At 36.6% G+C, this 12,592-nt stretch overlaps 1 protein-coding gene and 1 non-coding gene across 5 annotated transcripts in view; both read left to right on the top strand.

The window, feature by feature from the left end:
* The window catches only part of CEP295 (centrosomal protein 295), a 42,783-nt gene that overhangs the window by 22,020 nt on the left and 8,171 nt on the right, over nucleotides 1–12,592 (top strand). For all 4 annotated transcript variants that reach the window (XM_030269342.4, XM_030269349.4, XM_072927128.1 and 1 more), the window contains exons 15-21: nucleotides 27–198; nucleotides 341–493; nucleotides 1,892–2,104; nucleotides 7,314–7,420; nucleotides 9,305–9,419; nucleotides 10,993–11,226; nucleotides 12,258–12,418. In XM_030269342.4, the coding sequence (XP_030125202.4) occupies nucleotides 27–198; nucleotides 341–493; nucleotides 1,892–2,104; nucleotides 7,314–7,420; nucleotides 9,305–9,419; nucleotides 10,993–11,226; nucleotides 12,258–12,418 (1,155 nt within the window). The remainder of the gene's footprint in view (nucleotides 1–26; nucleotides 199–340; nucleotides 494–1,891; nucleotides 2,105–7,313; nucleotides 7,421–9,304; nucleotides 9,420–10,992; nucleotides 11,227–12,257; nucleotides 12,419–12,592) is intronic.
* LOC115497816 (small nucleolar RNA U2-19) lies at nucleotides 8,980–9,063 on the top strand. The gene has a single exon (XR_003963399.1). It is a non-coding gene; the product is annotated as a small nucleolar RNA U2-19 (small nucleolar RNA).

Here is a 12,592-nt window from a genome sequence, read left to right on the forward strand (position 1 = left end):
ATATAAAAATGCTTCCCCCTTCTAAGGTGAGATATATGCACCCAAATGAAGAAATGACAGAGGCACAAAAGCCTTTCAGGAGTAAGAGAACTGACTTCTTCCAAGTTTTAGAAAACTACCAGCAAGAGAATTGTGGCAGAAATAAATTTCACGGAAGTGAAACAATTTCACCGTGCATTGGTCCAGTTGAGCAAACTGGTAAGGCAGTTACGTTATTTTTCATTATAATTTCTATTGCTTTACGGCTGAGATGGAGTTCTCTTCCATCTCTCCAAGTTAATTTGAAGTATTTGTGTGTTAGTACACATATTATTGCAAGATATTAAACTTTGTTTTACAGATCAATCTGAGAAAGTTCTCTGTAGAGAACAGAAACAGAGGTCCTCCAAACCACCAGTGACAAAAGTCAAGTTAGGGCTTGGTTTGGAGCAGCATGAACTTAGTGTTATACCAGAGGTAGACACACCGAAGAGTTGCAGCCTCTCTTTGGCGGGTAATGTATAAAATATATAATAAGTGCTGTTATGAGTAGTAGATTGGAGGAATATAATATTTTCTGAAGAATCTTTGAGATTATTAGGAAATAATAGCTGATACTGTTGCCTTTCTTAAAGTATAATTTATATACTAGCAAAGTTGTAGTTTGGAAAAGTTTATTCTGTGAGTGTCTGTCTAGAAAAAAAACCAAAATTTCACTAGGAAAAGAAAATTGAGTTACTCCATGACCTGAGTTCCCTGTTGATTTTTCTTTTGGGCAGGGTCTGTGTTAATAGGCAATTGTACAGTAACTAGAAAGAAGTTGGTAGATTTTCTTTAAAGGTTTACCTTTTGATCATCCCAAGAAAGTGACTGTAAAATCTTTCAAGTAAAGTGTTAGTATCAAGCTTCTACAGAAGCTTTTAGACCATCTGTTTAGGTTGTTTTTTCTAGTTAAAAAACACTCATTGCAAAAAAAAATTTAGAGAGCAATAAAAATTTTATAAATATATTACAGTTACAATCTGCAGACAATGCTTTGCAAGTCTCTGTAAGGAACATTATTTAACAGGTACAACAAACTCATGTTTTCTAAAGGTAAACAATTTTTTTTCAATGTCTCTTCACATCTAAAATGTAATGCATATTTTACAAAGCTTTTTTATGTTGTGTTCTTAAAAAGGCTCAGCAGAGCAATGTGAGTAATTATGGGCTTGTCAGGCTGGCATTCCTTGCAAAATAATGAAACAGCTGATACGGGACATGCTTCAATTAAAGAAAAGTAGTTAATGCTAGTCAACATCAATTTATGCAGAGCAATTCTTGTTGGAGGAATTTGATATCTTGATTAGATAGCAAGTTCTGTTGGGGAAGGTTTTGATGGAAAATTGTATTTATGTTTTCAAAAGCACTTGGCTTAGTGACTTACAATTAGCTGTATAATACTGTTGTGATCCATAGGTGATTTATTCTTATATTATCAAACCATTGCTAATGGTAGGTAGTAAAAACTTGAGATTTTTATTGGATTGGGTGGCCAGAAAGGGCTGATTTGTGGGCTGGGTTGCAGAGAAAGAAATCTTTAAACCAGAGCAGAGAAGTTGTATTACCCTGGGATCAGGAGAAGTTACTGCAAGTTTTCTTGGATTTGCTGTGTGAAAAATTTGTTTGAGGTTTTTTTGAATAAATACTCTGGTGGAGTTAGGAATTAGTTTTTGAGAAGTCTATTATCTGCATAATCTTTCAGCCTGTATAATGATGTGATATGGCTAAATTCATTAAAATGGAGACCATACAAATTCAGCAGTTTATTTCTGTTGAATAGAATGTGCATCTTAATGTTCCTCATGAAGTGCAAAACACTTCCTTTTTATACCTAAACTGATTACAGATGTTTTAAATTTGGATAAAACAGATGATGGTACTGGAGAAACTTCTCAGAGTTCAGCCTCTGGGGAGTTTGCATGTGTGAAACATCACAGTTATGCTCTTCATGGAGGCGCCTTTCCCTTGGGCATGACAAACTATGACAGAAAAGCTTCCAATGGAAGTCCAAGGCAAACTAATCCATCAGGAAGATTATTACAAGAATTGCTGATGATGGCTGCTGAAACGTCATGTGATTCAGGTGAGGAAATCCTCTCCATTAAAGAATACTATTCAGCATTGCTGATTTTGCTGCTGTTTATTTGTAGAATATGACCTGACTATTAAAGAACATGCAATGTTATTTAATGCCGTTGAATTTTGAGTGTAAAAAAGGGTGTTTCAATAAGCACTTGTTTCAGAATGAATGAGTTTTTATCTTTTGGGTTTTTGGGATCCATTACCATTTTGGTAACAAGTCCACATTGCAGGACACTTCATTGCTGGTCAACAGCTTCTTGTCCAGAGCATGTGCTTTGCATCTGTAACCTTTAGAATTGTAAAGGTTTGCAGGTATTCCAGGTGGGAACCTATTGGTAAACCAGTGGCATTCCTGATTCAGTACCTAATAATTCTCATATTGATACATAGGAAATCAGTGCTTAAAAAGACCTCTGGAGTGTTAATGTGTTGATGTAGACATCCACTGAAGGATCACTGTGTATAAGAAATTACTTAAAAATACGGTTGAGACAAAAAATAGAAGCATAAGGTCATTGTCAGCTCAAAAAAACTTGGAAAGAATCATGTCTTAGGTGTGACAGACACGAAAATTGAGAGTTGTAGAATATTTCAAATTTAAAGACTTATTAGGCTCATTGAGTCCAACTCCCTGCTTCTCCCAGGATTACCTAAAACTAAACATGCTCCTTGAACTCTGATGGCCTTAGTGCTATGATCACTTCCCTGGGGAATGTGTCCCAATGACTGACCACCCTTTCAGTGAAAAACCTTTTCCTAATGTCCAATCTGAGCTTACCCTAATGCAGCTTCATTCCATTTCCTTGTGACCTATTGCCTTACTTAGTGTCAGGTAATTATTTTGTATCTGCAATTTCTGTTTAATTAGGAAGTTATCAGCTCACAGTGCATTAGCCTTGACTCTCAGCTTGTGAGACTAACACAATGCTAAAGCTGAGCCAGACACCTGGGATTTTCAAGTAGCTGTGACAGCTCTCCTGTCTAGGAAAAATCTGTGCACAGCCAGTCTTGGAGAGAGGTCCATTCTGCTTTCACCTTTCTAGGAGCCATCATAGGCTTTTAACATGCTCCACTGAATATGTCAAAAGGAGCAACAGTGTAATAGTGTAAGGACTGCTTCAGCTCTATTAGTGTCTGTCTGTGAAGAGCTTTTATTAAACAAGAACACCTTTGAAGATGGGCCATGTTTATAGGTGGCAGAGTTATTCTGATTCCATAAAATAAAACAAGATGTTTTGGTTATCAAGAAAAACATTTTTGTTAGAAAGAATGTTCAAAATAATTTTGTTACAGGGACATTGAAACCTACTAAGCATGTTATGGGTAACTTGATTGGCTTTATAAAAGAACAAAGAGAACTAGTTTGTAAAACATTCACTAAAGCAATTTGAAGTTTATTACAAGATGACAGCATTGCATGGTCCAGTACAATTTTCAGGATTCATCCAAAATATTATTGGAGTTGCATAGGAGTTCTCAGAAACTTGGCAGCTTGCATATGCCCATTGGCACAAGCAAAACAACTATGTAGTACACACCTCCTGGTGTTGCTAGAAATTTCATCACTGGCCCTAAGCTTTAATTTTTCATTTAGTTTGCATTGAGACATCATTTCCAATTCAATCAGATTTACTTGGAATTTGAGTTGTTTTGAATGAGTACATATAAGCTCATTTTCCTTCAGCTGTTTCTTTATGTCTCAGAATGCCCCTTTTGAAGTATATCTATCTCTGAGCTTCAATTATAATGAAAACATTTTGTCTTTTAACAATATTTGAAGAAAAGACTGGTATTTTTCTGAGTAAATTGTAGAACTGTTGCTAGAGCAGCTGTTACCAAATTAATATAAAATATTTTGGTGTGGTGCCTTTTTACATTATAGACTATTGTGTATGAACAATACAATAGTTTATGTAAGAGGATTAGGAAACTTTATGTGAACATCTATAGTAAAAGAAAAAAACCCTAAAGCTTTCTGTGATTATGTGTTTAAGAGGATTGCCCTCTTGAGCAGATCAGCAACCAAATGTGCCAGCAATAATCTTGAAAACATGTAGGCTGTGAGGCTCTCTCTGGTACTTTCAGTAACTAGTGTGGTATTTCATCAAGAAAATTTACAGTCCCATGCACTTTATATACAGGGTTTCTGAAGGAAAAATTTAAGGTTCATTTTAGGTTGTTGCTTATGATTTTTTATTTAATTTGGTTTTTAAATTTTTTGCTACTTGATTCTTACCAGAACATGTTTGCATTTTTTTCATGTTTTCAAGATGTAATTGTATCTCTACAGGTAAGAGCAAATGAGTGCTTTGTGTGATCTTTGACCCTGTTCTTTGAAGTAATGTTCTTGGTGGTTTGAACCTTTGACCAAATAATCTAAGTCTTTACAATTTAGGAGTTGTACTGCTTTCATGACTACAGAACCACTAGATGTGTAAAAATCCGTAGTCATTGCTCACATGCTTTTTCAAATCAGACGTAAAAGATGAAAAGAGAAAGGTGGTAAGTCTGCTTTTTACATGCAGATGCTTTATCAACAAAGGTGAGTTTCCTTTGATAAGAGGGTTGCCTTGGGTAATAGGCAGGTTTTTTTTGAAAAGTCTGTAATTAGCTGCCTATAAAATTTGCCTCTCAACTTTAAAGGCAGCTATGTCTGTAAAATGGGTCTGAAGGACTGCTTGTGATTAGAGGGGATGAATCCCTGTGCTCAGAACTGAGTGGCTGCAAGTGCTACATAAACTGATCAGCTGGTTGCAGCCAGAAGTAATATTGCATTGAGCGCCACCAGTGAGTCTGAAATCTAAGTTGCTCTTTTACATACCACTGATGCATTGATAGGATGTGTTGGGAACTTTGGACACTTGATGTTCTTTCCAATCCTGTTTGATTAGAATGGGCCAGTAGAATTCAGGCTGTTACTAGGGAATTAAAGAGTAACCGTGCAGGTGAGACAGGCAGTATAAACCTGATTTCCTTAGGAAGTCAGCCTGCAGCTGTGACTAGGTTTGATACATACACCTCTTCCACAGTTCTCCTTGAGGGACACATCAACAGGCTTGTCTCTGTATATTTGCAGTGATTCCCTTGAGCAGTGTTCCAGATGTGGTTACCTTCATGTGTTGCTACTCTGGACAGAGGTGTTATTCCAAGCATGACTTTATTTTGTGATCCAGGCTAACCTAAGATTTCAATTTATCTTTAGTAATCACAAATAGTTGTCCATAATTTGGCATGTCAACAGACTGACTGTCTTTTCCATTACCAGTTTAGTTTTTGTTTGTTTCTTTGTTTGTCTACATGGCTGAATTTGGACTAATCCTTGTTTTTATATTGCTTTCACTGAGTGTTGGATTTTCGGTCATTTGCACCCTAAAATAATTGTTGCTATTTTACTGCCATTCCCCTTGGGGGGAAAAAGAAGCATTTGGGATATTACAGATTCAACTTTTAAACAGAAATTCTTTGTCACTTTGTGGTGGCCAGAAAGTTAAAACATGAAATTCTCATGTTCATTTCAGGATGCTGTGAAGAACAAGAACCTTGCACTATTATTTTAGAGGAGGAAGAGAGAACTGAAAAACCCTCCTTTATGAATTACCAAATACCAGATTTTTACAGATATTATTTGGTTTATAGCATGAAATTGATACAGTTAATCCCTGGTATTAATATCACAAGAACAGTGCAGTTTATTAGAGTTCAGTAACAAAATATTTGTAACATAGCTGTCCACAGAATTTATATACAAGAGACTATGAAATGCTTGAATCTCATCTCTACTGTATCCTGAATGGTGGTATTCTAGAGAAAATAAAATAACTTCTCTCAGAAAACTATCTCTAATGTTGATGGAAAGGTATCAAGAAATGTAGAATTATGTGGTAGCTTGTTCCAGCATTTACATTTTATCAAATTTTAAAATAAATAGTCAGTTTTTAGTTTCTGAACGTCTGACAGCCATTTTTAGATACTGCTTCTTGTTATTACTTTAAGTTTAGCATTTTGTACTATGCATTTTTTTCTTCTATGGAGATATTTAAATGGCAATTGATTAGATGATCACAGTTTTCATGCTTCTTCAAGGAATTTTCTTGAAGGCCTTGCTCATTTCCAGGATCCTCTGTCTCCCTGTATCCTGCTCAAAGGAAGAGGAGTGGACTTAAGCTGAGTACTTGATCTCTAAACAAATGTGGTTTAGATGTATTTCCTTTCATGTTTTGTACTTTCTCCTAGATGTATACTAGGTGATAGTAGCTATAAGAAATCTTGGATTTTTTTTTCTCTCCCTAGAATGAGTTTCAAAATGTTTAATATTTGTTGAGAACACAATCTTTATTATTGTCATATCATATCAATCCATCACGGTTGTTGCTTTACAGAGGAAACATCTTTTTTTATTGTATGAATTAGAACAATCAGTTTGCCATCTGTTAGGAAGCTGAGTTTCAGCATATAGAAAGTACAAACTAGTGTTGGGATTCAGAAAAAATCAGGTCTGCCTAAGTAGAGAGTCTTATAAGAGCTGGAGATTTGAAATGTCTGTCATTAGCAGACTTTTTAGAATTGGGAGAAAACATGCCTACTTCACTTGTGCTTAATTTCAGTTTCATACTTAGCACTTTCTTGAAAACTATACTAGAAATAAGAATATGTATTTGTGACAGTTAAGTTATAATCATAGAATTGTTAAACTTTGAAGGTCCTTTTCAGCACAGATACTGATCTTACTTACTTTTATGTGTTAAGAGCATTATGGCAGAAGTGACTCAGTTCCATGGTATTAGTCAAGCAGTTTGGTGCTTCTGGTTTCTCTGATTCATTTAGAATGTCTGCTGTTCTTTGTAATCACTGTAATGGTAGATTGTAAAGGGTTCCCCCCACGCCAGTGAAATGATTGGGATAACGCTGGCAAAGCCATGTTTCATTCTGCTAAGCCAAAACATGAATTTCGAGCTCTTCCTGCCTGCTCTGTGGTAGTTAGAAATCACAGGAAGGCGTGTCAAGGACCACAGGTCACTGTGAAATTGGTGGTATGGTGCAGCAAAAAGTGTTATGTAGGTGAGAGGAAAGTGGTTAAGGATGGGCAGAATCAGTGCCCGAAGAGTGAGGCCAGCAGCAGTGGAGTGTTACTGCCCTCTGCTGTGCATTGCTCACTATGAAGTTGAAAATGGCTTTTTGTTCCTTATTGCTTCTGTTCCTTTTGTGTTCAGCCCAGTCCGAGGATTCTCAAGTGTCTCAAGATTCACCAGTTGTCGCTGCTGAAGGTGGAGAGAGACTTAGAACAAGTTCTGGACCATCATTCGGGCTTGATAATACGGTTGGTCATATCAAAATAATCATATTACTCACTATTTTGTGATGTAATCTGTCTTTCTTATATTGGGTGGCTAAGAGTGGGTGCACTATTCTAGATGCAGCAGTAAGGACCAGGTAAAGAGGTAACCACTGTGATGCATCTGCTGGCTCTGTTCCTGTTCATACAGCATGGGATGCTGTTGCTCCTCGGTCAGGGCACACCATGGGCTTACACTCAGCTTGCTGAGACTCCCTTTTCACAGTGCTGCTCCCCAGGCAGGCCCAGCTGGGACTGGTGCTTTGGCTTCTTTCTTCACAGGTGCTGGACTTTACGCTTGCTGGGTTTCATACCATTCCTGTGGAGGCGGCCTCAGAGGTCCTTCTCAATACCAGCACTGCTGTTCAGTGCATGGGATGCTCTTCCTGCCTTAATGTATCTGCATATTTGATGGAAGTGTGGTGTAACCTCCTCTGAGTCATGGCCAAAGACAGGGCCCTGTTTACTTGTTCCCCACCTCCACAGAGTGTGTAATCCTTCAGTCACTGACTTCTGAGCCTGATGGTCCAGCCAGGTTTTTACCCTTCTTACTGTCCTTCCATCCAGGTTCCAACATCCAAACTGGGATCATGGAATATTGTGAGAGTGTTAAAAGCCTTGCCAAAACCAGCACCAATCTCCCTCCTTTCTCTCCCTCAAAGATTCCATCATTTTGGTAGCAGATAAAAACAGTATTTAAAGCATGCTGTATATGACATGGATATATAAAAGTACCTTGGGATGTTAATGTTCTACATGTGTATGTTTAATACACACATATGCATACATATATACATATATGTAGTGAGAGAGAGAGGGTATGTAATGAGAAATGTAGCAGAAGGGTTTCCTAGATTTTTAATTTTCTTAGGGCACATTTTAAGTCAAAGTTTGAAAATAACTGTTCACATCTGATTCTTCAGAATTTTGAAGTACAAGAACCCTCATTTGTGGCAAGCACATTTCTCTCCCTCTCAGGATTTTTCATAGAGGTGCACAGAGAGAAATGAAAGAGAAAACAATTTCTATTTCTGCTCCTTGTTTTCCTATGTGGAATGTGTTTGGAGAATTGTTTACCTAGAGTGAGTGCTTGATTGGATTCTGGTGAGGACTGTTTGAGCCTGATGGCAAATCCAATCCTCCTGTGTCGGGATGAGAGAGAGAGAGGGTCACTAGTTGTGTTAGAGTCAAAGAAAGTAGTATGTAGTTTTAGTATCCTCCTTTTATATAGCATATTAATATATTTTAGCTTAGTTATAATAAAGAAATAATTCAGCCTTCTGAATTGAGTCAGACATCATCATTTTTTTCCATTGGGTTCGCCTGCATTTACAACACTCATCTGTTTCGTGACTTTGTAGAGCTTACCTTAAAATGAAAGATGATAATGCTTTAGAAGATTTTGTATATTTTTGTTTAATTTCGTAGAATTAGATTTTAACTACTGTGTGCAAAAAGCTCAATATTGGAAGTGCTTGTAAAGTTCATGAGTTTTTAATGTTATGCATGTATGTCCCTCTGAGATCCACAATTCAACTTAAGTGGGTCTGTGATGAGAAATAGCCAAATCTGACCACCAGAAGATAAAACAATCTTCCAGGTGTCATGATTTATATGCAGTTCTGAGAGGCTTTATATGAGAGTGAGTGTGTATGTGTGTGTGTATGAGGGGGGCTGTTGGGGGTGATGTGCCTGGGACTTGGGGTGTGAGTGTGTTGTACTGAGCAAGGATGAATCTATATTTGCCTGATTGTGCAAAACATGAAGGTTCCTACACTTGAACTGAGCTCAGAATAAAATCTGTGGGTTTAAAGTTTTACTTCTGACCATGTGAATACATGGTAATATGTGTGTGTTACTTTATCCTAGGAAGTGCCAGGTTCAGAGGCTTTTGTGCAAAAAATACCCTGTGATGTAAATTCAACAGTTTCCACTGGCACCTTTTCAACCAGTGAAGTGCTGAATGCAAGCCCCGTTGACACTGGTGAGTGTTCAGGTTTTGTTGTTCTTGTAAAAGGAAAATTGTGGTTTCATTTCATGGCAGAATGGGTCTAACTCACTGAATGTAAGTTCTTCCGAAATAATCCTATGTCAAACTTCACTGACGATTGATTAATATATCTTACAGAGTTTAGTATAACCAGAATGTTTTCGTAGGAGCTCATGATATTTTACCTTTATAATAGTTTAGTATTATTATACATCTGCTTTGGCAAAGGATATTTTGAGTTTTATTATGCAACTATTAACGCTAGCAGCTTTCAAGTGGCAATTTTTGTTTTAAAAATTATCTTCAAATGATACATTGATAAAAGTTTCCTAATCAGTCTATATCGTGGATTATTGCAGAGCCATGATTGTCGTGCTGTTAAGAGACTTGTTCCAGTATCTGCTTGTCACCACAGTAATTCTTAATGACTTATTTCTGAAAATGTCATTTGAGTGCCATATTGACTTTTAATAGTTTTCTGGGAAATGTGTTCTTACTATTTTTTCTCTGTAGTCTGCTTCTTAATGTTAGTTTTTCATAAAATCAAAACCAGTTCCTTTATAATAAATACGTAAATGCTCCTGACATTATTACTTGTGAACATAGAAGTGAGTTTGAAATGTATTAGATAGTGACCCTTGGATTTACTTACATTGAGGCTTAATTTTGGATCATTCTGACACGCATCTGATTTCTTAAAAAATGTATATGTATGTGTTACTCCATGTTTATAAATCAGTTTTTGAAGACTACAGTTTTTACAGCCTGAGATTTCAATGGCTCATTTTAACCATAATGTTTCAAACAGATGTTATTTTGAGTAGTGAACTTTATAACTCGTGACGCATCTGTGTTTTATTGATGTAAGAAAGCTAAAGCCATTTCTAAGATGATCTTCTTGTATATTTTCCTCTCTATTTTTTAGTCAGTTTTTTAGTGAAAGGAAAATACTAGAATTTTTCTTGGAGAAAAATACCAGAAGTTATTTGACTAAATAAATTTTTCAAGTCTAGCTGTGTCTTCACCATACCCTCAGTGCTTAGTAATGACCTTTTCTGGTTGCTTTGTGCAGTTCTTCTGTAAGCTTATGGATAAAGAAGGGTTGGTGTACTGTTTAGGAACATGATTCTGGTTGTCTTGGTCCCTCAGATTTCTAGTGTTGGTATGAAGCAATTTCTGTTTGAGCATGAATAAAACCACTGCGGAGTGTCATGAAGATACTCAAGATCACATGAAAGGATTGACAAATTTATATGCAGTAGGAGATAAAGATGTGCTAGTTAGCATAAAATAGCAGTATTAATTCTTTTTGGATTTAATTTCAGTATTTCTTAAGTCTACATTCTGGAAAAGTGCTATGTACTGACTGCTCCCTAATTAGATATTAGCAACTTACATTTGTGAAAATGCGTGGTAGGGTTTGTAGGAGCATTGACAGGAGACAATTAAAGAAACAAAACCCCAGAACACTTTGTGAATATTTCAGGATACTAAGCACTGTCTTTTCAAATTATATAGTGTAAGAGGTTTGTATGCAAAACTGTGAACATCTAACTTACTATTTCAGGATTGTCTTCTGATAGTAGAGGAGATGGAATTCTGAGAGAAACAGGAAGCCACCCTTGGAACTCCTCACTTCCTTTTACCTTGCAGCAGAGGCAAGAGAATTTTTCTGGAGCATCTGAAAGTCAGTTCTCCAAAGGAGAGATGTACTTTTACAAAGAAAACCAGATACAGCAGATCTTGGGGAGACCTACTGGGAACTTGAACTCTTACTCGGAGGACAGTACACATTTCCAAGGTATTTATTATTTTATAGCATTTTTGTGCTCCTCTCTGATCATACAGAATGAGGAGCTTGCTCAGTGTTAGGTGTTGGTCTGTATTATTTATATTCAATTTACATTTTAAAGTCAATAAGGATTCTACATGTAAGAATTCAATACTTTTATGCCACCAAGCAACATTTTAATAACTTTCTTCTTTTGTGTTTTTTTGGTTTTTTTGTTTGTTTGTTTGTTTTTGGGGGTTTGTTTGGGGTTTTTTTGTTTTGTTTGGTTTGGTTTTTGGTTTTGGTTTTTTTTTGCATGTTCAAGGAGACTGTATTTTCTTTAAACTGACAAAGGACAAATTCAGATTAAATACTAGGAAGAAATCAATCATAGTGAGGGTGTTAAGGCACAGGTACAAGTTGCCCAGAAAAGTTGTGGATGCTCCATCCCTGGAAGGTTGGATGGGCTTTGAGTAACTGATCAAGTAGAAGGTGTCCTATTGCAAGGGGCTGGGAACTAGATGATCTTTAAAGTCCCTTCCAATCCAGACCATTCTAGGATTCTCTGTACTGTCTCTTAAGAGGCAGTAGACAGCAGACATTTTTGTACCACTTCCCTCACACCCCCAGTTCTTCTTTTAAAATTGAACAAACTCGTTTATTCAGCTGCTCTTTGAACCTCGTGTGCTACATCCGTCCTCTAATCATCCTTGTGGCTCTTCATTGGTCTTGTTCTGTTGTGAGTTTTGTACTGAGAAGCCCACACTACTTCTGAGCCAGTCTCACAAGAGCTGAATGGAGAACTTATGGACTTCACCTTTTCACTTAAAGAATAATATAATTGAATCAGGGTAGCACTTTCTTACTGCTTTATATACCTGCATTCTGTCAAGATTCAAAGAATTGGATGCTGTAAAGATTTCATTTTTACAGCTGGTATTTGAATACCTGCAGAATACTATAGGCTTTATTTACTGTATATAGAAACAACTTGTGATATGCCCATTGTTTTGGGGTTTGTTTGTTTGTTTGTTTTTAAAATAACCTCTTTCTTTTTATAGCTCTAGCAACTGAACTCTGTTCTCCTGAAATGGAGAGACCTTTTCCAAACTTCCATCACCAGCTCTTTCAGCCTCTGGAACCAAGTGTTGACTTTGATACATCATCATCATCATCCTGTTCTCAATACAGAATTTCCCAACACAGTCAAGAATTTAGCAAGGTACTACAAAAAAAACTCTGGTGGAGGAAAGCTTTGGCTGAAGTTTTTCATAAGATTAAATGTATACTCCCTGTACTAATTAGAAAAAAAACCACCGTATTTTTTTTTAATATATGTAGATTGCTGGTTGTAGCAGAAACATGACCCAAAAATCAAAAACTACCTTATTCTTTT

This window comes from Taeniopygia guttata, chromosome 1, assembly GCF_048771995.1.
Source record: "Taeniopygia guttata chromosome 1, bTaeGut7.mat, whole genome shotgun sequence".
Lineage (NCBI taxonomy): Eukaryota > Metazoa > Chordata > Aves > Passeriformes > Estrildidae > Taeniopygia > Taeniopygia guttata.